At 41.5% G+C, this 26,603-nt stretch overlaps 1 protein-coding gene across 6 annotated transcripts in view; it reads right to left on the reverse strand.

Annotated features, from left to right (window-relative positions):
• Window positions 1-7,533: 7,533 nt before the first annotated feature.
• The window catches only part of LOC134355649 (lethal(3)malignant brain tumor-like protein 4), a 427,935-nt gene continuing 408,865 nt past the window's right edge, over window positions 7,534-26,603 (reverse strand). For 5 of the 6 annotated variants that reach the window (XM_063065900.1, XM_063065869.1, XM_063065879.1 and 2 more), the window contains 2 exons: window positions 24,316-24,378; window positions 7,534-11,223 (listed from right to left, as the gene is read on the reverse strand). In XM_063065900.1, coding sequence (XP_062921970.1) covers window positions 11,089-11,223; window positions 24,316-24,378 — 198 coding nt within the window. In that variant the 3' untranslated portion in view covers window positions 7,534-11,088. The remainder of the gene's footprint in view (window positions 11,224-24,315; window positions 24,379-26,603) is intronic. The other variant, XM_063065889.1, reaches the window with a different exon arrangement.

Consider the following 26,603-nt stretch of genomic DNA (forward strand, 5'->3'; position numbering starts at 1 on the left):
CTTAAGGGAAAATCTTGCCTGATGAACCAGTTGGAATTATTTGAGATTACAAGTAAGATGTATAAAGGGGATGCAGTGGATATTGTATATTTGGATTTTCAGAAGGCCTTTGACAAGGAGCCACACATGAGGCTGCTTACTAAGTTAAGAGCCCAATGTGGCGGCCCGCACACGCGGGACTCGAACCGCCATCGGGAACCGTGAGCAGACATGCGGTAGCGCGTTTGGAACTACCTGCTTGGGGCGGACCTTTCGGAGACAGTCTGACGTCACGTCCGCCCTGCAGGTCGTAGGGGCCCACGGGAGAGGAGTTTTAAGCACGCGATTTTGAATCAGTAAAGGCATTCTGAGTTCAGCTCTCTCTGCCTCTGTGTGTTTTTTTAGTAGCACGTTTGCGCACGACTATATTGGTGACCCCAATGTTCCAGACGGCATCTGGAGCTGGAGACTCAGTGACCAGCCATGGGTTCGAGCAACTCGCACAGCGTGGTCTCTCTGAAGCTCCCGACTTTCTGGGCCACCCAGCCCCACATTTGGTTCGAGCAGGCTGAGGCCCAGTTCAATATCAGAGACATTACAGCCAACGCCATGCAGCACGCTCGACCAGGAGATGGCAGGCTGGATCATCGACTTCCTACGCCAGCCACCAATGGAGGACAGGTACACTAAGCTTAAGGTGCTCCTGATCCGTACCTTCGGACTCTCCCGCCGTGAACGGGCCGCGCGGCTCCTACACATGGACGGCCTGGGCGACTGCACGCCATCCAAGCTCATGAATGATATGCGGCGCTCATGGACGGCCATAAGCCGTGCCTTTTATTTGAACAGTTGTTCCTCGAGCAAATGCCAGAGGACATTCGCCTCCTCCTCGCAAGTGAGGATTTCAGTGACCCACACAGGATCGCAGCTAAAGCAGACGTCCTTTGGCAGAGCAAGCAACGTGGAGCAGCCTCCATTGGCCTAGCCATGATCATGCGCCCCAAAGCCCAGGCCCTACAACCGAAGCTGTCGAGACCCACGAGGGAAAAAGACGAAAGTTTGGAACAATGGTGTTTCTATCACCAAAGATGGGGTTCAGGTGTGCGCCGCTGCCGTCCACCATGTGCTTTTCCGGGAAATGCCGGGGCCAGCCGTCGCTAATGGCTACGACAGCTGACCACCAAGACAGCCTCCTGTACCTCTGGGACTGACACTTTGGGCGGCGCTTCCTGGTAGACACCGGGGCCGAAGTCAGCGTACTCCCCCCCCCGAACATGGACACTTGTAACACGGTCCCAGGCCCCAAACTCACCGCTGCAAATGGCACCAGTATTGAGGCATACGGCCCGCGAACTATCTCACTGCATTTCGGGTCCAGCCGTTTCACTTGGACTTTCACGTTGGCAGTGGTGTCACAGCCACTACTAGGGGCAGATTTCCTACGAGCCAACTGCCTCCTGGTCGACCTAAAAGGCCTGCGTTTGGTCCCTGCCGAGACGTTCCAGACTTTCCAGCTCGGAGAAGCCAAGCTACACCATGGTATTATGTACAGGAAAGTTATCAGCATGGTTAGAACATTGGCTGATTGGTAGAAGGCAGTGAGTGTGATTTCTTGGCTGCCAGTGAACAGTTTTCTGCAGGGGTCGGTGTTCGGATCGCTTCTTTTTGTGTCGTATATCAATGATTTAGATGGTGGAATAGAAGGCTTTGTAGCCAAGTTTGCAGATGATATGAAGATTAGTGGAGTGGCAGGTGGTGTTGAGGATACAAGAAGGCTGCAGAAGGACTTAGACAAATGAGGAGAATAGGCAAGAAAGTGGCAAATGAAATACAATGTTGGAAAATGCATGGTCATGCACTTTGGTAGTAGAAATAAACCTGTGGACTATTTTCTAAGTGGTGAGAAAATCCAGGAATCTGAGACGCAGAGGGACTTGGGAGTCCTTGTGCAGAACACCCTGAAGGTTAACTTGTAGGTTCAGTTGGTGGTGAGGAAGGCAATGCAATGTTAGCACTCATTTCAAGAGGTCTAGAGTATAAGAGCAGGGATGTGATGCTGAGGCCTCACCTTAACAGACATCCCACCCTGCAAAAACTCATTTCAGGGAGGTAGCACCATCAATTTGCGGGAGACTCCCGGAACTTCCGGGAGGGGTGGGATGTCTGCAATAGAGTAGCTCCTTAGCAGCTGGCCAGCTAGTTTAAATAACGTTAGCTATGCTAATAAACGAATGACACCCGTTAAACTCACCTCAACATGTCTTTTACAGTCTTAATCCACCATGGGCAATAGAAAAGTCACTGTTGCAAACAGCGCAGCGAGCAACACTGTCATTATTTTTGACCCCTATTAGGCAGGGGTACACTTTAGTGTAGTCTGGGGTGACATACGTTTTATATTTTTTTGGAACACTCTGCCATGGTGTGCTCTCTCGTGCTCTCTCTCTCTCTCTCGCGCTCTTGCTTGCTTTCTCGGGCTCTCTCTCTCGCTCGCTTGCTCTTAAAAAATTGATTTCCGTGATATTGTATATAATTTGCGGGCATCAGGGAGCCACTATTCATATGCGGGAGACTCCCAGAACTTCCGGGAAAGGTAGGATGTCTGCCTTAAGTATTGTGAATAATTTTGGGGTCCTTGCTTAACAAAAGATTTGGTGGCATTGAAGAGGGTTCAGAGGAGGTTCACAAGGATGATTCTGGAAATGAGAGTGTTACCATATGAGGAACATTTGATGGCTCTGGGCCTGTACTCATTGCGCTGGAATTTAGAAGGATGAAGGGGAACTTAGTGAAACCTTTTGAATATAGAAACATAGAAAATAGGTGCAGGAGTAGGCCATTCGGCCCTTCGAGCCTGCACCGCCATTTATTATGATCATGGCTGATCATCCAACTCAGAACCCCGCCCCAGCCTTCCCTCCATACCCCCTGACCCCTGTAGCCACAAGGGCCATACCTAACTTCCTCTTAAATATAGCCAATGAACTGGCCTCAACAGTTTCCTGTGGCAGAGAATTCCACAGATTCACCACTCTCTGTGTGAAGAAGTTTTTCCTAATCTCGGTCCTAAAAGGCTTCCCCTCTATCCTCAAACTGTGACCCCTCGTTCTGGACTTCCCCAACATCGGGAACAATCTTCCTGTATCTAGCCTGTCCAATCCCTTTAGGATCTTATACGTTTCAATCAGATCCCCCCTCAATCTTCTAAATTCCAACGAGTACAAGCCCAATTCATCCAGTCTTTCTTCATATGAAAGTCCCGCCATCCCAGGAATCAATCTGGTGAACCTTCTTTGTACTCCCTCTATGGCAAAGATGTCTTTCCTCAGATTAGGGGACCAAAACTGCACACAATACTCCAGGTGTGGTCTCACCAAGGCCTTGTACAACTGCAGTAGTACGTCCCTGCTCCTGTACTCGAATCCTCTTGCTATAAATGCCAGCATACCATTCGCCTTTTTCACCGCCTGCTGTACCTGCATGCCCACTTTCAATGACTGGTGTATAATGACACCCAGGTCTCATTGCACCTCCCCTTTTCCTAATCGGCCACCATTCAGATAATAATCTGTTTTCCTATTTTTGCCACCAAAGTGGATAACTTCACATTTATCCACATTAAATTGCATCTGCCATGAATTTGCCCACTCACCCAACCTATCCAAGTCACCCTGCATCCTCTTAGCATCCTCCTCACTGCTAACACTGCCACCCAGCTTCGTGTCATCCGCAAACTTGGAGATGCTGCATTTAATTCCCTCATCCAAGTCATTAATATATATTGTAAACAACTGGGGTCCCAGCACTGAGCCTTGCGGTACCCCACTAGTCACCGCCTGCCATTCTGAAAAGGTCCCGTTTATTCCCACTCTTTGCTTCCTGTCTGCTAACCAATTCTCCACCCACACCAATACCTTACCCCCAATACCGTGTGCTTTAAGTTTGCACACTAATCTCCTGTGTGGGACCTTGTCAAAAGCCTTTTGAAAATCCAAATATACCACATCCACTGGTTCTCCCCTATCCACTCTACTGGTTACATCCTCAAAAAATTCTATGAGATTCGTCAGACATAATTTTCCTTTCACAAATCCATGCTGACTTTGTCCGATCATTTCACCGCTTTCCAAATGTGCTGTTATCACATCCTTGATAACTGACTCCAGCAGTTTCCCCACCACCGACATTAGGCTAACCGGTCTATAATTCCCCGGTTTCTCTCTCCCTCCTTTTTTAAAATATGAAAGGTCTAGACAGAGTAAATGTGGAAAGGATGTTTCCCATGGTGGGGGAGTCTAGGACAAGAGGGCACAGCCTCAGGATAGAGGGGTGTCCATTTAATACATAGATTTGCAGGTATTTCTTTAGCCAGAGGGTGGTGAATTTGTGACCACAGGCAGTTGTGGAGGCCAGGTCATTGGGTGTATTTAAGGCAGAGCTCGATAGGTTCTTGATTGGACACGGCATCAAAGGCTATGGGGAGAAGACTGGGGAGTGGGGCTGAGAAGGGGAGAAAAGGATATGCCATGATTGAATGGTGGAGCAGACTTGATGGGACAAGTGGCCTAATTCTGCTCCTTTGTTTTATGGTCTTATGGAAATGAGTATACAGTCAATGTTTTGAGCTGATACACTTCTTCAGGAATGGAAAGTAAGGGCGAAAATGCCAGAATAAAATAGTGGAAGGAGGGGAAGGGGGACTAGATGAAGGTTTTAAGTAGAGATTGGAAGGTGGGAAAGGTGGCTGGAGAAGAAGGAATCTAACAGGAAAAGAGAGTAGACCATGGGAGAAAGGGAAAGAGGAAGGGCAGTGGAGGAGGTGATAGGCAGGTGAGGAGAAGAGGTAAGAGGCCAGAGTGGTGAATGGAAGAAGAGGGGAGGGGGAGGGGAAAATTACCGGAAGGAGAAATCAGTGTTCATGCAATCAGGTTAGAGCAGAGTTCCCTAACAATTTTTATGCCATGGACCGTTACCATTTAGTGAGGGTCTGTGGACCCCAGGTTGGGAACCCCTAACTACCTAGATTGAATACGAGGTCTCACCAATGTAGAGGATGTCACATCAGGAGCAATGGATACAATGGATGATCCAACAGATTTACGGGTGAAATGCTGCCTCACCTGGAAGGGCTGTTTTGGGCCTTGAACAGGGGCAAGAGAGGAGGTGAATAGGCAATTTTCTGTCGCTTGCAAGGATGTGTGCCAGGAGGGAGGTTAGTGGGGAGGAATGAATGGACAAAGGAAATGTGGAGGGAGCAATCTCAGCAGGAAGTGGAGAGTGTGTGTGTGTGGGGGGGGGAGGGGAAAATATGTTTGGTACAAGGAACCTGTTGAAGATGGCAGAAGTTGGATGTGAAACGTCATAGACCATTGTATCCGCTGCTCCTGATGCTGTCTCCCCTACCTTGGTGAGACCTGACGTAATGTGGCAGAATGCTTTGTCGAGAACCTCCACTCCATCTGCCAAAAGCGGAATTTCCCGGAGGCCAACCATTATAATTCCCATCCCCATTCCTATTCTGACACATCAGTCCGTGGCATCCTGTTTTGCCACTCTCAGGGTGGAGCAGCAACACCTCATATTTTGTCTAGGTAGCCTCCAACCTGGTGGCATGAACATCAATTTCAACTTCAGGTGATCTTTTCCTCTTCCCCCTTCCCTCTTCTAGTCACCACTCTGGTCTCAGCTCTTCTCCTCACCTGCCTATTACCTTCCCCTGCTGTTCCTGCTTCTTCCCTTTCTCCTATGGTCCACTCTCCTCTCCTATCAAATTCCCTCTTCTCCAGCCTTTCCCACCCACCTGGCTTCACTTATCACCTTCTAACTTTGCCTCCCTACTTTTTTTTTTATTTGGGCATCTTCCCCCTTACTTTCTAGTCCTGATGAAGGGTTTCAGCCCAAAACATCTAGTATTTACTCACTTCCATGGATGCTGCCTGACCTTCTGAGTTCCTCCAGCATTTGCTCTGGATTTCCACAATCTGGAGAACCTCTTGTGTTTGCAAGACATTCTTAGATTGGACTTCCATCCTGCCTCAAGGGAAATAAACAATTCTTTAAGTACATGACATGAAGAACTTATGGTGGGTGGAAAGAGTGCAAAGGGTCTGTCAAATAACTTATAACTATATTGTGTGGATTCTTCAGTGCTATCCAGCTCATTCATGCTTGCCTCTCAGAGGTATAACTTAGGGAGTTGTATTGATGACTGTGAGGCAACCAGTGGCTTCTGAAAGGTGCAAATTAAAAAAAGCTCCACTTCAGCTGAGTACTTGATAAATGAAGGTAACCTATATATATATAGGTCATATAAAAATAAAAAGGCTACTCGAATAAACCAACACCGCTGTTAGAGATGAAGAACGGGGAGTTAATACTGTAAGACGTGCCTTCTGTGCCAATCGAATAATAATGTTCAAAGCCGAAGAATATGTTTGATCCTTTATTAATCAGCTAGCAAAACAAACAATCTTGAAGCAATAAAACTAATGAAACTAAAACTAGCGATATAACAAAATAAACAGTCTTAATGTATTAAATGTACGTAAGCTTTCAATGTAAGTAAAAACAATTAAATTATTTTTGGCAAAGTTAAGCATAATTAAGTGAAATTAAACGGTCAACCAAAATATATCATACCCAGCTGTTCCTACCTCTAACTAACTCTAACCAAACTAAAGGCAAAGTGTGAATACAAAACCTCTCCCTTAAAAATACCCAATGACTTGGCCTCCATAGCCACCTGTGGCAATGAATTCCACAGATTCACCACCTCCTGACTAAAGAAATTCCTCCTTATCCCATTCTAAAAGGACTCCCCTCTATTCTGAGGCTGTGTCCTCTGGTCTTAGACTTCCCTACCATAGGAAACATCCTCTCCACATCCGCTCTATCAAGGCCTTTCAGCATATGATAGGTTTCAGTGAGGTCACACCATCAGACAATAGGACCAGCATCCTGAGGTGTTGACTGCAGGCCATCTGAAGATAATAAATGGGTTCTATTTTTGCAGATGTCATTAGGTCAATTTAATCCATGTCAGAGAATATATAAAAAATAAGTCATTGTATGGTAACCAATACTCTATATTATTGTAATGAATGGCATCAAAAGTGCTGAAGACTGTTAAGAAAGAACAATTATTAAAAGTTGAGTGAGAAGGGAGATTATTCTGTTGTTTGTAGAAACAACAGTCTGTTTGACTTTGAATTTAATAATATTTTTGGAGCTTGTTCTTATGTGTCAGATTGTACTCCAGGGGTAGCCAGTACTGATCCTAACAAAATTTGATCCCCCATCATGATGGTTGGAAAATTTAAACTGATGCAATTAGTTTGGAAAAATGTGTCAGTACCATGAATCATGAAACTTTAGAAAGAGCAAAAAAATACAACTGGCCTTGAATAAAAATAATTTGGCATCCTTGTTATCACCAATTTATTGACTCTTAACTGTCTTAATTCAAGATCAATTAGCCATTGTTAAGAATGGCCATGTCTCTTGCAGGAATAACTATACAAAGGATAGACATGTGATTGGGTACAAAAGGGTGACTTGAGCTTTAGTAATATTCATTGTTATCAGAGTGCCGGAACTGCATCCACCTTTTGTATGATTTTGTTTTGTCTCTGTAGAATCTCAGAAGCAACAGCATCTAATGGCATTTTCCACTGGTATCTCTTGAAATTGCTCTATCTGTGAAAATTCATGGTCAAGTTCTTAAAAAAAAGATTCAAAACTGTGAAGGTGGACACATCATGTATTGTTTCACCAAGATTACAGTGTGTATTAGATGACAGGTTAGAACTAATACATCATGAAATCGAGTCTATAGAATTCCAGTAAGTTTAATCTTAACAGTACTTTATTTTTTAATGCAAGCTTACTTTTGAATTAACACAGTTAAAAAATGCAATTGGAGGTAAAATACAGCATGCCAGAATAAAAGATTATTTTTAAACATTCCCTGCACAAGTTAGTTTTTTTTTATAACGATTTTTAACATGTAAATAACAGACACTATCAAACAAATATAGCAAGCTTGATGAACTGAGGTGTTTTGGATTTAGTAAGAGAATGAATGAAATTTTATGGCTTTGTTCACTGAGAGGGAAATTCATTAATAATGACAATATTACACGGTCACATATGGGGTATATGGAGTGTCAGGGAGGGGTAGCACCTCTGGTGGGGGAACATGTCGCGTCCTTTTCAGGGCGGTTAGTCCACCTTTGGTCCCCACCTGGCACTCAGCTCTCACCTGTGGCTCCCCGTAGCTGTTTGCATGCGACAGCGGCCACACCCCAGGCAACAGCTTCGACAAGCCGGCTAAACCAGGTGAGGGTAGCCGACGGGTCTCAAACCCTTGGTGAGATAGGGGGTTGTCTATCCCAGCATGTGAAGACAGACTCCGGCGGATTGAGTGGATGAGACCAATGGAAGGTCCAACGGTCAAGAAGGCGGTCTCTGCAAGTGTCGTGGAACGTGTAGAGCAGGACAAGACACAGAAGACGTCCTGGTCATCCACTGCGCCTAGTCCCATCTCCAGCTGTCTAGACTCTGTCTTGCCACTGGACCCAGATGGGAATTGGGAAGAGAGAGTGAGGCTGACGCTGCGCAATTCTCCCTCACTTAAATCCAAATGACGCGCTAGTCTCGACACCATCATTATGGTGTCGAGGTCCTCATCGACGTCAACGATGGACAAACAACAACACGGTCACAGTATAAAAAGCATTCGTGCTATTTTTCCATCTCCTTTGAACTGTTGAAGCCACCAAGGTTTTGTTCTATTGAAGCCTCCAATGTCAGGACCAATACAAAGGGCATTATATAGTCGCTGGTGATGTTGCCATATAAGAATTCTTAGGCTGTCACATCAGTGACCCTAAATCGTATAAATATTATAAAAGATGTGCTCTGTCACTGTCTGTAAAAAAAAAAACTACGTACATGTAAATTTCAGAAATAACCAGAATTTTGTTAATTTATCTAATGTTTCAGCCTAATCTTTTTAAAATATATTTATACCCTTATTTCCTGATATTTCTAAAAGGTCAGAATTCTTTCAAATTGCCCTGATTTGTATAGATTGTTTCTTTAGTTACCAACTTGCACATGAAATGACAAGGCACAAATTGTCAGACAAATTTGAGATTTAGATAATGCCAAGACAGAGAAACTAACTTACAAAATTCTTTAACTCAAGAGTTACAAAACTCTTGCAGAACTACATCCATTTTAAATTTGGTTTTAAAAATAAACAGAAAAGTAGGTTTACCACAAAAATAGATGTAACTGTTAAAACTGGTCTATTTTTTAAATTCCATATGCTGTAGTTTGAAAAAGTATAAAATCAAATATAGCCATTAAGTTTATTCTTGTACACATTTGGATAATTTGAACAAACACAATAATCATGTGGAATGTGTTCTACATCATAAGCTATACAGAAAAGAAAAATTGAGTCTGGTTAAAGGAACAATAGTATAGCACTGCTTCTTGGTGTCGAACACATTCACCTCCCCATCCACTGTACCTCCCAAATGACAACAGACTTTAAGACTTTAATATACATCATATTGTATTCTGACTCTGTAATTTCAAAAAAATTATTCCATCCTGACAAGATATTTTGTGGATTATAATCAACCATTTGATTTGAGAATGAACATGCCCTACCCATTATAGATATTGTATATATTACTTTTGAAAAAATATCTCAAAGATAAGGGATAGTATTTTGGAATGATTAAATGCTCTGGAAATATAAATAAGGAACGCATCACTACATTAAAACATAATATACAAAACAGTACTGCTCCACAAATTGAGAATGCAAATCATAATACAACCACAATGTAAAAGCAGGCAACACCTCAATGCAGTTGGATTTCATTACTTCAAAACACAAATATTCTTCTAAAGAAACACTAATTTATTACTGAGCTCAAGGCCTATTAAGAGCACGTTACTGATAATAACAATGCACTTTGTCCCTTCAGGAGTACATTTTCAATACCATAGAAATGCCTCAAGAATATGTTCTGAAAATTGAAAACAAAAAGGATCTGCGATATACAGTATTAGAAAACAGGAAAGTTTCATAATTCATGTGCTGTACTCAGTTGGAGTTTTGGCACTATTGGTTTCCCTATTGAATTGCAAGTCATGGGAAGATACAAACTATAACCTTTATTAATGATAATTATCAAACAAACAGCACAATGCATGATTAAAAGAAACTAGTGCATGAATTATTCTGTCAGGCCAGGTGGACAAAATCGCATACTGATGTATTTTGGCTTATACTGTACTGTAATTTATTTGCATTCTTGATGTGCAAATTATGTATGTATGGTAGAGAGTGGCCTAGTTTGTTTTGCAGCAATAAATATGGAATGGATACAAGAACTTTGCTAGCATTACTGCCTCCAGTTCCTTTTGTTGGAGTATCAAGATCGGAGTGAATAGACAGGCTGGCATCACATGGGCTACCGTCAGTAGGGAGGACCTTTTGCTATATTGTTGTTCAGTTGAAGCAGTCAAATAAGTTAAAGGTTGGAGTAGTAAATGACTAGCTACATTTGCAAGATATTTCACTATCTACATGGCATAAGACAGTTAAAAGATATGTTTACAAATAGGACTGATGTGAAATTTTTGTTTATTTCAATGTGATTAATTGTGCTCTAGTTTGTAATCATCTCTTGCTGTACTCCAAGTCCAGGGTAACCCTGTTAAAGTGCATGTATCATGTTGTATTTAAAACATGTCATCTCACAGGCAGTAATATACTTTTGCTTTTTATGTTGTAAAATTATGATTTGCTCTCAAAAGCATGGAAAATGTTTTACATGTCCACCATATACATACAACTTCCAATTGGATCATCTCCCATTAATGCACAATTTATTGACTTCATCTTAATTTCTGAACAAGTATTTATAAGTAACATTTCTTTAATTCAGCAATAACTCATAATATCTTTGTGTACCCTGTTACTCTTGCTGATAAAATGATCTACAGTTTTATGTGCCTTCATAACTAGAGATTAATTATCATAAAAGATACCATTATTCAGCAACTGTCCTTTGAAATCTTCAATATCTATTCCAAGTCATCTTCCGAATTCTTAAACATTAAAATGGAATTGTAAATCTTCAGGGCTGGGCCTAATTTGATGCTCATGATCTTAATTATATCCATTTGTGTCAGCAACAGGAATGCTTCTCCATCAATCTGCTGTAAAACAGAACAAAATTTGTTGGTAAAGCAACATTTAATTCACCAGCTCCAAATAGGTGGAACTTTATTATCAACTTTGATCATCTCATTGCCCCAATACATACACTGTGATCAAAGTTGAGGACTAGTATTCAAAAAGTTTGTTTTCTTTAGGTGGAAGTTACAATGGACAGTAGACTACAATGTGCTACTGAAGGTGGCAGAAAACTACTGCCCACTTCCAGAATTTTTGGGAACAAATCTGAATATGGTCATCAGCCTCAGGAATATTAACAAAGTCAGGGTACCAATAAAAGCATCTATGCCACAATCTTGAAACTTAATTGAGTTATGCCATTAGCATTACACGCAGCAACTTGTTGGTTCTAATAAGTAGGACAGATTTTGTAGATCGCAGTAATATAAGTAACTTCTGTCTCAATGAAATATACAGCTGCAGTGCAAAACTTTTTCACTACTGTTTTTAAATATCCAAGATCTGGAAAGACATGCAATCGTACAACTTCATCAGCAAGGGATGGTTTAAGGAGCGAATGTTGATTGAAAATTGAATCTGTAAAAGCCGAGACCACTGAGCAAATGTTACCTTGACTCCTTTCTTAGCTAACAAAGACAAAGAATGGATTGTGTGGAGTCGCACACCTAAGAGCAGGATTTAGCATTCTGTTGAATATACCACCTGAGTAAGACCATAAGACACAGGAGCAGAATTAGGCCATTTGGCCCATTCAGTCTGCACCACCACTCAATCATGTCATATCCGTTTTTCTCCCCCTCCTTAGCCCCACTCCCCTGCCTTCTCTCCATAAGCTTTGATACCATGGCCAATCAAGAACCTATCAATCTCTGCATTAAATGCACCCAACTGCCTGGCCTCCACAGCTGTCTGTGGTAATAATTCCACAAATTCACCACCCTCTACCTAAAGAATTTTCTCTGCATCTCTGTTTTAAATGGACACTCCTCTATCCTGAGGCTGTGCCCTCTTGTCCTAGACTCCCCCACAATGGGAAACATCCTTTCCACATCTACTCTGTCTAGACCTTTCAACATTCAAAAGGTTTCAATGCGTTCCCCTTCATCCTTCTAAATTCCAGCGCAACGAGTACTGGCCCAGAGCCATCAAAAATTCCTCATATGATAACCCTTTCACTCCCAGAATCATCCTGTGAACCTTCTCTGGACCCTTTCCAATGCCAGTACATCTGTTCTTAGATAAGGAGCTCAAAACTGTTCACAATACTCATGGTGGGGCCTCACTGGTGCCTTTTTAAGCCTCAGCATCACATCCTTGCTCTTATAATCTAGACCTCTTGAAATGAATGCCTTCATCACCGATTCAGCCTGCGAGTTAACCTTTAGGATGTTCTGTATAAGGAATCCCAAGTCCCTTTGCATCTCAGATTTTTGGATTTTCTCCCTATTTATAAAATAGTCTGCACATTTATTTCTTCTACCAAAATGTATAACCATGCATTTTCCATTTCATTTGCCACTTTCTTGCCCAGTCTCCTAATATGCATAAGTTCTTTTGCAGCCTTCTTGTATCCTCAACACGACTTGGCTCCACCACCAATCTTCGTATCATCTGCAAACTTGGCTACAAAGCCATCTATTCCATCATCTAAGTCATTGGTACACAGCATAAAAAGAAGTGGTCTCAACACCAACCCCTGCGGAATACCACTAGTCACTGGCAGCCAAGCAGAAAAGGATCCTTTTATTCCCACTCGTTGCTTCCTATCAATGAGTCAATGCTCTAAACATGCTAGTAACTTTCCTGTAATATCATGGGCTCTTAAATTCCTAAACAATGGAGACTACAATGGGATGGGGAGGATTCGGCAAATGGAGACTGGGAACAGGCTATATGGTGGGATGGTTGAGGAACAGTGGAAGACTTTCAAAGAGATTTTTCACAGTACTCAACAAATGTATATTCTAGTTAAAAGTAAGAATAGTAAGGGTGGGGATAGCCAGTCTTGGATAACTAAGGAAATAAAAGAAGGCATCAAACTAAAAATTGGTTCATACAAAGTCACCAAGAGTAGTGGGAAACTGGAAGATTGGGAAAACTTTAAAAATCAACAAAGATTCACTAAGCGAACAATAAAGAAAGGGAAGGTAGACTATGAAAATAAACTGGCACAAAATATAAAAATGGATAGAAAAAGTTTTCATCATTATATAAAGCTGACAAGGGTGGCTAAAGTGATCGTAGGTCCCTTGGAGGACGAGAAGGGGGAATTGATATAGGGTAATGAGGAAATGGTTCTGAAGGATTATTTTGTATCAGCCTTCATGGTGGAGGACATGTCTAACATGCCAACGAGAGATGTTATGGATGCAATGGGAGGTGAGAACCTCGATACAATAGCTATCACTAAAGAGGTAGTGCTGAGAAAACTTGTGGGTCTGAAGATAGATAAGCCCCCTGGTCCTGATGGAATGCATCCCAGGGTACTGAAAGAAATGGCAGCAGTTATAGTAGAGGCTTTGGTGATAATTTACGAAAATTCTCTGGACTCTGGGCAGCTCCCAGTGGATTAGAAGACGGCAAATGCCACGCCACTGTTCAAAAAAAAGATGTAGGCAAAAGGCAGGTAACTACAGGCCAGTTAGTTTAACATCTGTATTTGGGAAAATGCTTGAAACCATCATTAAAGAAGAAATAGTGAGGCATCTGGAAAGAAATGGATGCATCAGGCAGATGCAGCATGGATTCAGCAAAGGTAGGCAGCGTTTGACAAACTTACTGGAATTCTTTGCCACTTTGGTGGCAAAAATAGGAAAACAGATTATTATCTGAATGGTGGCCGATTAGGAAAAGGGGAGGTGCAACGAGACCTGGGTGTCATTATACACCAGTCATTGAAAGTGGGCATGCAGGTACAGCAGGCGGTGAAAAAGGCGAATGGTATGCTGGCATTTATAACAAGAGGATTCGAGTACAGGAGCAGGGAGGTACTACTGCAGTTGTACAAGGCCTTGGTGAGACCACACCTGGAGTATTGTGTGCAGTTTTGGTCCCCTAATCTGAGGAAAGACATCTTTGCCATAGAGGGAGTACAAAGAAGGTTCACCAGATTGATTCCTGGGATGGCAGGTCTTTCATATGAAGAAAGACTGGATGAACTGGGCTTGTACTCGTTGGAATTTAGAAGATTGAGGGGGGATCTGATTGAAACGTATAAGATCCTAAAGGGATTGGACAGGCTAGATGCGGGAAGATTGTTCCCGATGTTGGGGAGGTCTAGAACGAGGGGTCACAGTTTGAGGATAGAGGGGAAGCCTTTTAGGACCGAGGTTAGGAAAAACTTCTTCACACAGAGAGTGGTGAATCTGTGGAATTCTCTGCCACAGCAAACTGTTGAGGCCAGTTCATTAGCTATGATTAAAAGGAAGTTAGATATGGCCCTTGTGGCTACAGGGGTCAGGGGGTATGGAGGGAAGGCTGGGTTCTGAGTTGGATGATCAGCCATGATCATAATAAATGGCGGTGCAGGCTCGAAGGGCCGAATGGCCTACTCCTGCACCTATTTTCTATGTTTCTATGTTTCTATATAATGAGTGCAGTGGATAGAGGGGAACAGATGGACATTATTTACTTGGATTTCCAGAAGGCGTTCGATAAGGTGCCACATAACCCTTATCCATAAGATAAGGATGCATAGAGTTGAGGGTGACATATGAGCATGGACAGAGGGTTGGTTAACTAATAGCAAGCAGAGAGTTGGGATACACGGATGTTACTCTGGTTGGCAATCAGTGGTGAGCAGTGTGCCACAGGGGTTGGTGCTGGGCCCGCAACTGTTCACGATATACATTAACGATCTGGAAGAGGGGACTGAGTGTAATGTATCTAAGTTTGCTGATGACGCTAAATTAGGTGGAAAAACAAACTGTGCAGAAGATACAGAGAATCTGCAGAGAGATATAGACAGTTAAGTAAGTGGGCAAGGGTCTGGCAGATGGAGTACAATGTTAGTAAATGCCAGGTCATCCACTTTGGAAGGAAAAATGAAGGAGCAGATTATTACTTAAATGATAGAAAATTGCAGCATGCTGCTGTGCAGAGGGACTTGGGAGTGCTTGTACATAAATCACAGAAGGTTGGTTTGCATGTGCAGCAGACTATCAAGAAGGCAAATGGAATGCTGGCCTTCATTGGTAGAGGGATTGAATTCAAGAGCAGGGAGGTTATGCTGCAACTATACAGGGTACAGGTGAGGCCGCACCTGGAGTACTGCGTGCAGTTCTGGTCTCCTTACTTGAGGAAGGATATACTGGCTTTGGAGATGGTGCAGAGGAGGTTCACCAGGTTAAACCCAGATATGAGAGGGTTAGATTATGAGGAGAGATTAAGACGCCTGGGACTGTACTCGCTGGAATTCAGAAGAATGAGAGGAGATCTTATAGAAACATATAAAATTATGATAGATAAGATAGAGGCAGGAAAGTTGTTTCCACTGGTAGGTGAGGCTAGAACTAGTGGACATATTCTCACGACTTGGGGGAGTAGAATTTGGACAGAGATGAGGAACGGCTTTTCCCAGAGAGTGGTGAATCTGTGGAATTCTCTGCCCAATGAAGCAGTGGAGGCTACCTCAGTAAATATACTTAAGACAATGTTGGATAGATTTTTGCATAGTAGGGGAATTAAGGGTTATGGGGAAAAGGCAGGTAGGTGGAGATGAGTCCATGGCCAGATCAGCCATGATATTATTGAATGGCGGAGCAGGCTCAATGGGCCAGATGGCCGACTCCTGCTCCTATTTCTTATGTTCTATATTCTGAGCAGCTTGCCAAAGGCCTTCTGAAAATCCAAATATAAGACCATAAGATATAGGAGCAAAAGTAGACTATTCAGCCCATCAAGTTTGCTCTGCCATTCAATCATGGGCTGATCCAATTCTTCCAGTCATCCCCACTCCCCTGCCTTCTCCCCATACCCTTTGATGCCCTGGCTAATCAAGAACCTATCCATCTCTGCCTTAAATACACCCAATAACTTGGCTTCCACAGCCGCTCGTGGCAACAAATTCCACAGATTTACCATCCTCTGACTAAAGTAATTTCTCTGCATCTCAGTTCTAAATGGATGTCCTTCAATCCTGAAGTTGTGCCCTCTTGTCCTAGAATCCCCTACCATGGGAAATAACTTTGCCATGTCTAATCTGTTAAGGCCTTTTAAAATTCAGAATGTTTCTTTGAGATCCCCCCTCATTCTCCTGAACTCCAGGGAATACAGTCCAAGAGCTGCCAGACATTCCTCATACAGTAACCCTTTCATTCCTGGAATCATTCTTGTGAATCTTCTCTGAACTCTCTCCAATGTCAGTATATTCTTTCTAAAATAAGGAGCCCAAAACTACACACAATTCACTGCAACATCCACTGCATTCCCTTTATCTATCCTACTTGTAACCTCCTCAAAGAATTCCAACAGGTTCGTCAGGCAAGATTTTTCCTGAAGGAAATCATGCTGACTTTGTCCTATCTTGTCCTGTGTCTCAAATACTCCATAACTTTATCCTTAACAATTGACTCCAGGGCTGGCTGATGGCACAATGACATTGGCGCCGGACCCGGGAGCGGAGGTTCCCGGGTTTGCAACTAGTCTGGTCCGCTCCCCAGTACGCTTTCCATCTGTGCCGGGTTGAGTGTCGAGATTGCAACTCGACCTTGTAAAATCAAGGGAAAATACTGCGAAAATGTCTGTTTGAGGAGTTGCGCACCACACAGTCTCTCTCTCCCTCGCTCCGCGCCTTGTAAAAGCCACGAAAAAGACATCATCACGGATGCACGCACGGACACGCAGATGCATATGCACAGACGGGCACGCACACACGTGCAAAAAAAAAAATTGACTCCAACATTTTCCCACACACTGTCAGGCTAACTAGTCTATAATGTCCTTTCTGCTGCCTTCCTCCTTTCTTAATGAGTGGAATTTTCCAATTTGTAATTTTCCAGTCATCTGGAACCATGCCAGACTCCAATGATTCTTGAAAGATCATTACTAATGCCTCCACAAATCTCTACCACTACCTCTTTCAGAACCTTAGGGTGCATTTCATCTGGTCTGGGTGAATTATGTACATCTAGGTCTTTCACCTTTTTGAGCACCTTCTCCCTTGTAATAGTAATTGCACTCACTTCTCTTCCCTCACACCCTTCAATGTCTGGCACACTGCTAGTGTCTTCCACAGTGAAGACTGATGCAACATACTCATTTAGTTCCTCTGCCGTCTCCTTGTCCCCCGTTATTATTTCTCAGGCCTTATTTTTCTACTGGTCCTATATCCACTCTCAGCTCTCTTTTATTTTTTTATGTACTTGAGAAAGCTTTTCCTATCTGCCTTGATACTGTTTGCTAGCTTGCTTTCATATTTCATCTTTTCCCTCCTAATGATTCTTTTAGTTGCTTTCTGTAGGTTTTTAAAAGCTTCCCAATCCTCTATCTTCTTGCGAATTTTTGCTTTGTTGTATGCCCTCTCTTTTGCTTTTACATTAGTTTTGACTTCCCTTGTCAGCCACAGATGTACTATTTTGCCATATGAGGAATACATCTATTCTGCACCTTCTGTTTGGAGGCCTGTATATAACTGCCATCGGTGTCTTTTTACCCTTGCAGTTTCTAAACTCAACCCGCAAGGATTCTTCTGATCTTATGCCACATCTTTTTAATGATCTGATGCCATTCTTTACCAGCAGAGCCATGCCACCTTCTCTGCCTATCTTCCTAACCCTCCAATACAATGTATAACCTTGGACATTCAGCTCCCAACTACAACCATCCTTCAGCCACAATTCAGAGATGGCCACAGCATCATACCCAGCAATTTGTAAAAGTGCAAAGAGATCATCCATCTTATTTCTTATACTCTGTGCACTGAGATATAACACTTTTGAGTCCTGAATTTGCTACTCTATCTGATTCTGCATCCCTAATGCACCGATACTCACCCTGCTGGCTGCAATTTTGTCCTATCATATAACCATATAACCATGTAACAATTACAGCACGGAAACAGGCCATCTTGGCCCTTCTAGTCTGTGCCGAACTCTTACTCTCACCTAGTCCCACCAACCTGCACTCACCCCATAACCCTCCATTCCTTTCCAGTCCATATAGCTGTCCAATTTAACTTTAAATAACATCGAACCTGCCTCAACCACTTCTGCTGGAAGCTCGTTCCACACAGCTACCGCTCTCTGAGTAAAGAAGTTCCCCCTCATGTTACCCCTAAGCTTTTGCCCTTTAACTCTCAATTCATGTCCTCTTGTTTGAATCTCCCCCACTCTCAATGGAAAAAAGCCTATCCACGTTAACTCTATCTATCCCTCTCATAATCTTAAATATCCCGATCAAGTCCCCCCTCAACCTTCTACGTTCCAAAGAATAAAGACCCAACTTGTTCAACCTTTCTTTGTAACTTAGGTGATGAAACCCAGGTAACATTCTAGTAAACCTTCTCTGTACTCTCTCTATTTTGTTGACATCTTTCCTATAATTTGGTGACCAAAACTGTACACAATACTCCAAATTTGGCCTCACCAATGCCTTGTATAATTTCAACATTACATCCCAACTCCTATACTCAATGCTCTGATTTATAAAGGCCAGCATACCAAAAGCTTTCTTCACCACCCTATCCACATGAGATTCCACCTTCAGGGAACTAAGCACCATTATTCCTAGATCCCTCTGTTCTACTGCATTATTCAATGCCCTACCATTTACCGTGTATGTCCTATTTTGAATAGTCCTACCAAAATGTAGCACCTCACATTTTTCAGCATTAAACTCCAGCTGCCATCTTTCAGCCCACTCTTCTAACTGGCCTAAATCTCTCTGCAAGCTCTGAAAACCTACTTCATCATCCACAACTCCACCTCTCTTAGTATCATCTGCATACTTACTTATCCAATTTACCAACCAATCATCCAGATCATTAATGTATATGACAAATAACATTGGACCCAGTACAGATCCCTGAGGCACACCACTAGTCACCGGCCTCCAATCTGACAAACAGTTTTCCACCACCACTCTCTGGCGTCTCCCATCCAGCCACTGCTGAATCCATTTTACTACTTCAATATTAATACCTAACGATTGAACCTTCCTAACCAACCTTCCGTGTGGGACCTTGTCAAAGGCCTTACTAAAGTCCATATAGACAACATCCATCAGTTCACCCTCGTCAACATTCCGAGAAACCTCTTCAAAAAATTTGATAAGATTTGTCAAACATGACCTTCCACGCACAAATCCATGTTGACTGTTCCTAATCAGACCCTGTCTATCCAGATAATTATATATACCATCTTTAAGAATACTTTCCATCAATTTACCCACCACTGATGTCAAACTCACAGGCTGATAATTGCTAGGTTTATTCTTAGAACCCTTTTTAAACAATGGCACAACATGAGCAACACGCCAATCCTTTGGCACCATCCCCGTTTCTAATGACATTTGAAATATTTCTGTCAGAGCCCTTGCTATTTCCACACTAACTTCCCTCAATGTCCTAGGGAATATCCTGTCAGGACCTGGAGACTTATCCACTTTTATATCCCTTAAAAGCTCCAGTACTACTACTTCTTTAATCATAATAGTTTCCATAACCTCCCTACCCATTTCCCTTATCTTACACAGTTCAGTATCCTTCTCCTTAGTGAATACTGAAGAAAAGAAATTGTTAAGAATCTCCCCCATCTCTTTTGGCTCCACACATAGCTGTCCACTCTGATTCTCTAAGGGACCAATTTTATCCCTCACCATCCTTTTGCTATTTATATAATGGTAGAAACTCTTGGGATTTATTTTCACCTTACTTGCCAAAGCAACCTAATATCTTCTTTTAGCTTTTCTAATTTCTTTATTAAGATTCTTTTTACGTTCTTTATATTCCCTGAGCACCTCATTTACTCCATGCTGTCTATATTTATTGTAGATCTCTCTTTTTTTCCGAACCAAGTTTCCAACATCCCTTGAAAACCATGGCTCTCTCAAACTTTTAACCTTTCATCTGCCTGTCCTTCCTGACAGTCTGACTGCACACTATCTTTGCTTTTAACTTTTATCATCAAAGTACATATATGTCACCAAATACATCCAAATTAAAATTAATTTAGTCATGTGAGGCCACTAAGTGGAAACTCCAGAAAAGCCTCTACTGAATATCTTTGGTATTTCCTCAATAAATATATTACATCCAAAATTTTACACTTGACTGATTTAACTGCAGTATCAGCATTGACCCCTGCCCACTTTTTGAAGACAGTCAGAAGATATTCAATAAAAATCTTGCCCTTGTCCCCCACCTCCATAAAGAACAACTTTTCGATCCTCAACAGAGCCATATGAGCAGAAATAGGCCACTCAACCCATCGAGTCTGCTCTACCATGGCTGATTTACCATCACTCTCAACTCCATTCTCCTAACCTCTCCCTGTAACCTTTGACGCCATTACTAATCAAGAACCTATTAACCTTTGCTTTAAATATACCCTCTCAAACTGCAGGGTGAATTCTATTATTCATTGCTTCCTAAGGGTTCCTTTACCTTAAGCTCACTTCTCAAATCTGGCTCACACAAAATCCAGTCCAGAATTGCCTTTTCCCTTATAAGCTGTTCTGAAAGGCCACCTCGTAGGCATTCTACAAATTCTGTCTGTTCGCATCCAATACAAACTGGATTTCTCTAATCTACTGCATATTGAAATTCCCCTGTGACTATCGCCCATTGTAATTTGTACCCCACATCCTGACTGCTGCTTGGAGCTCTGTATTTATACTCCCATCAGCATCTTTTGACCTTTGTAGTTTCTTAACTACCCACAAGACTCTTACGTCTCCGGATCCCATGTCACCTCATTCTAAGGACTTGATTTCATTACTGTATTTACCAACAGAGCCATCCCACCCCTCTGCCTATCTGCCTGTTCTTTCGATACAACGTGCATCCTTGGATACAGCCAACCCTTTCCATAATTATTCTGTCGTCCTCTTGCTTTTTATGGAATTATAAAACTTCCTTTGGCTTTCTCTGATTTTACATTACTCATAGCTTTGTCTTTTTTCATAACAATGCTAATTAAATTATAATCATAACTACAGAGCTTTGCTCTGATTTAGAACTTGAAGCTATATCCACATTTGTCAGGCTTGCTATGTACTGGTTAATAAAGTTCTCTTAAATTTTGTGCGTTTCCACTTCTTACATTGATTAGACCCCAGCTAATATTAAGGAGCTACTTAACATATTCTTCTCCACCATTCATATTTTCTTGTCTATGTCACAGGTGGGAACAATCAGTCATGTGTCAGACTTTTATTATAATTTTCCTGCCAGCCATAGCATATTTTTCTGAGCGTATTCTAATGGGAACAAATTTCAGAAGTACTTGTAATTAAATCAATCATTTACACAGTACAAAAGGAATTTAATTATCTTTTTTATCCTTTAAGTTTATTGTTTGGTAATTAACCTGAACATTAAAATTATTCTTAATTGGGACTTCTGTTGACATCAATGCAAATATTAATGAACAGACTCAATTGTTTGAACAGCATTAAAGTCAAATATATAATTCAGGAAAATATTAATTACACACAATGCATATCTTATATGTACACAAGGAATAGAAAAACACACAAAAGTCATGAAAATGCATTGTTGCAATGTTTATATTAATGAATTTTAAATAGTAATTAAATAGGACATAATCTCCCCCTTCTATTGTTCATCAATCTTCCCTGTACATCTTATATATGCTTAAATTGCAATTATTTTTGTGTACAATTTTATGGTAATTAATGGGAGATAATTTGCCACTGAAGCTGTAATAAATGACAAATAATCACATATGTTCATTTCTAGCAGGACCGAAACAAGGAATAAGGATCTATATTCAGCTTTATGTCATAGCTTGCTAACCTGAGGGCTTACTGCAATATCTTCATGAATGACACTGGTTGTCTCAGTAAAGGGACTGATCCTGGGACATTACAGCTCCGTTAATGGCTGCTTAACTTCCTGCAGTGATTTTTTAATGTCACCATACCATATTGTGTAAAGTAGGTGCAGTGACACTCATTATGAATGGATTATAATCTGTTAACGGAAAAATGATTTTATATTCCCCGTCAGGGAAAACACCTTAATGCTTCCCCAGTAACTACGTGGAATAATGTTCCTCAACATCCTTTAGCCAAGAGGTTCCCAACTTGGGCTCTGCAGACCCCTTGGTTAACGGTAGGAGTCCATGGCATAAAAAAAAAGTTGGGAATACTTGCTCACTGGCTATTTTGGCTGTCTGAACTCGTGTAAGGTTATATTTTAGACAGAGAGAAAAAAAGCTCTAAATTGAGGATTTCTGGAAATACTATCTTTGGCATTTGGAAGAGATAATTCTGTCTGCCAAATGATCAATCTGTTGCCACATCTAAGCTCACAAAATAAATCTATCCTGCAGAAAATCTTTTACTGTCTACAAATTTGTATGAATAATGTGCTCATAAATAAATTAGGTTCTGTGATTCTGAATTGTACTCGGGATTCATACATTCTCATGTTACTTCCACATGTTCGTTTTACTTCTGCTGTCTCTGGTCTCACTGATTATAATTGTTGTATTTCCACAAATACTTATGTAAACTTAAAAAATGATGCACTGTGAATTATTCAAACATAATTACGACACTGAACATTGCCACTACCTAAAAGATTTTGGATTCAGAAATTCCATCATGGAGATCCATGTCCCAGTCAAAAAAGATAGGAGGTTTTCCTTTTCTCATTCAGTGAGATAAGTAACTGATAAGCAACTGGAATTCATTTTGCAGGTACCCTAGTTTCTGACAGAATTTTCTAATACAACGGATTCCAGTTAATTGGGCCATCGGTTAATTGGGGCAGCCACTTACTTGGGACAACTCTTAAAAGAACAAAAACTAATTGAGGAAATAGCAAGAATCCCTTCATTTATATGGGACACTGTGCTGCTTAATTGGGACAGGAACTGTTGCCGAACAGTTTCTAATTAGTATCAGTCGTGTGCACTAGTGTGGCCGTTAAGACACTACACCGTGCTTAGAGCAGTTTTTAAATAGCTTCACTTGGTTGTGTTTGTGTTCAAAAAGTAGTGATCTTTGTTACTGATGGTTGGTGAGTTGCAAGCAGTAAGACAGTTGTGGTTTCAAACATTCAGGCTTCAAGATGCCAGAAATGGCTGGGAATGAAAATGAAACAATTTTGTTACTTCAACAAGTTAGGGACTATGAAGGATTTGAATGTACTGACAATCATCTTGAATGTTATAATGAAAAGGGAGATTTGGAGGATGCAATCTTCGAAAGCATGATATGAAGGCAGTCCATTATCTGCACCAGGTGTCTGCACTGATGTTGTTCATTTACAGTTGATCGAAAGAACATGGCAGCACAAACTGAGTGAATTTCTTTGTGGATAACTAGTGGGAATTAATACACAGTTTTATAATAATGTAGTAGTTTTGATAGTATTCTTAATTGTTCAGTATTTCAATTAAATACATAACTTGTTATTCAGTTTGTCGTTTATACAGTATACCTTTTTAACAATTTCCAAGAAACTTCAGCTAATTGGAGCAGCAGCTTAATTAGGCCACAATGTATCCCAATTAACCAGAGTCTGCTGTATTCATTTGTAGTGATCAATGTATTTACCATATAGAAAGAGGTAGAAAGATTACCTTTACATGCATCAGGTAATATGTATCAGATAATAAAACGAAATAAATACATCAACTTAAGTTGATGATAAATTCCAGAAGTAGTTCCCAGGTTCTTAATATTAAAATGATTTGTTCAGAAATTAGAACGTATGCCTGAAATAAAGGTGCAAATTGAAAATTCCAGGTACATTTACAATTAAAATACACAGTCATTTGTGTCTCTGTTGAAAGTAATACGTTTGAAATGAAAATCAAATTAGCAGGCAAAAGCCTGGCTTATATCACAGTAGCCATGCCAGCTCAATACTATGACAGTCAGCCAATAAGGTGGCAGAAACTGGGGGTTTCATTTTTTTTTACCTCTTCTTTAAAGATTTTTGCTTGTAGTTCACAACCAGGGAGAGTCTGCACAAAGTCTGCAACCTGAATATAAAACAGAAAAGGAATATTTATTTCAAAATATGAAACAAGATTGGTTGTATTGTCTCTGGACATCTATGATTTCCACGATGTTTTGTTGTTGACGAAGTATTTCTGAAATGTTTGTCAGCTTTGAAGGAAGTATAGGAGTGGATATGTGTACAGTTCGGATCTACCAGGAGCAATGGATGGTAACCATCTCACTTGTTTATAGTTGCTGGTTGAGAAATGATCACTGAATAGAAATGGTGATTAAAGCATTCCTCTTCACTGTAATTAGCAGAGTTCCACAGGGATCTGTGCTGGAACTTCTGCTGTTTGTGATGTATAGATATATGACCTGGATGAAAATGTGGATGGGTGGTTAGTAAGTTTATGGATGATACCAAGACTGGTGGAGTTGGGAGTACTGTAGAAGACTGACAAAGAATACTGTGCAATATAGATCAGTTGCAGATGTGGGCAGAGAAGTGGCAGATGGAGTTTATCCCAAATAAATGTGAGGTCTTGTAGGGCAAATGCAAAGAATAGTACAAGACCTTTTACAGTGTTGCTGAGTAGAGAGGTCTTGGGGTCCAAGTTCTTAGCTCCATGAATGCGGCTACACAAGTCGAGAATATGGTTAAGGAGGCTTATGGAATGCTTGCTTGTACTAGTTAGGCATTGAGTTCAAAAGTCAAGAGGTTATGTTGCAATTTTATAAAACTCTAGTTAGGCTGCACCTGGAGTATTGCATACAGTTCTGGTCACCCTGCTATGGGAAGGACGTTGAGGCTTTGGAGAGGGTGCTGAAGGGGTTTACCAGGGTGCTGCCTGGTATTGAGGGCATGTAGTATCATGAGAGGCTGGACAAACTTTGGATGTTTTCCTTGGAACAGCGGAGGCTGAGGGGGAGATCTGATACAGGCTTATAAGATTTTATGAGAGGCATAGCTGGAGTAGACAGGTAGTATCTTTTTCCCAGGTTAGAAATGTCTTCTGCTTCAGCAGGCATATTAATGATACTGATATATAATATTGAAAAAGTCAGACTCCTGAAATTTAGAGTTTAAAGGATAGTTGATTTTGGAGAATATGGAATCCTGCAGTTACCATCCCAGAAAAGCATCTTGCTCGCATTAGGCTCCACCTTTTCTGATAAGACACAGCAGTGTGTTAGCAGTCATGCAAAATGTATTTCAGTGATGTGCATATCACGGATGGATTGCAAGTTATGGGGACCCAAGGCTAATAAAATATGCAGATGAGATAAACCTGCAATTATTAGGCTGGGATTCTCATTGGTTGAGATCACAGGTGGTGGATGAAGGGAATTCGTTTAATTAAGAGCGAGACTAGAAATGGTTTGTGAAATAAAACGTTGTCTAATGCATTCGTTGCCATTGACCACTCAATGAACTCCTTCCTACAGGATAAAAATGATTAATGGAGAAATGATACTTCTGTTTCTGAGGGTTGATGTACATAACTGATGACAACGAATGGAAATGAATTGAAGATGACCTACTGTTGCAACGCAGGAAGCACAAACCACATGTTGCTCAGACTGAAATTAAATAGAAGGGCATCCCCTAGAGATTTTTGCATAATGATATTCTGACTTTTACTCAAGATATGTTGAGAGACAACACAGAATAAATTCATTTTAAAGACATCAGATTATTATTTTTTGCTGAGAATATAGATTTATTATGCTTTTTGTCTTTGTGGTGTGAGGACAAATTTACAATGTAAGCACAATATAGTGCAGGGGTTTCCCACCTTTTTTATGCCGTGGACCAATGCCATTAAGTGTGTCGTCCATCGTCAACGTTGATGAGGACCTCGACACCATAATGATGGTGTCGAGACTAGCGCGTGATTTGGATTTAAGTGAGGGAGAGTTGCGTAGCATCAGCCTCACTCTCTCTTCCCAATTCCCATCTGGATCCAGTGGCAAGACAGAGTCGAGACGGCTGGAGATGGGACTAGGTGCAGTGGATGACCAGGACGTCTTCTGTGTCTTGTCCTGCTCCACACGTTCCACGACGCTTGCAGAGACCGCCTTCTTGACCGTTGCCATTAAGTAAGGGATATGTGGACCCCAGGTTGGGAACCCCCGCTATAGTGAAATAAAACTGACTAGGAAGGCCTCAAAACTTAGTGGGATAGAAAACAGGCCCTTCCATCCAGCTCATCCAAGTTGCCGACCTGAGTTAGTCACAGTTGTCTGCATTTGCCCCGTTGTC

This window comes from Mobula hypostoma, chromosome 1 (genome assembly GCF_963921235.1).
Source record: "Mobula hypostoma chromosome 1, sMobHyp1.1, whole genome shotgun sequence".
Classification (NCBI taxonomy): domain Eukaryota; kingdom Metazoa; phylum Chordata; class Chondrichthyes; order Myliobatiformes; family Myliobatidae; genus Mobula; species Mobula hypostoma.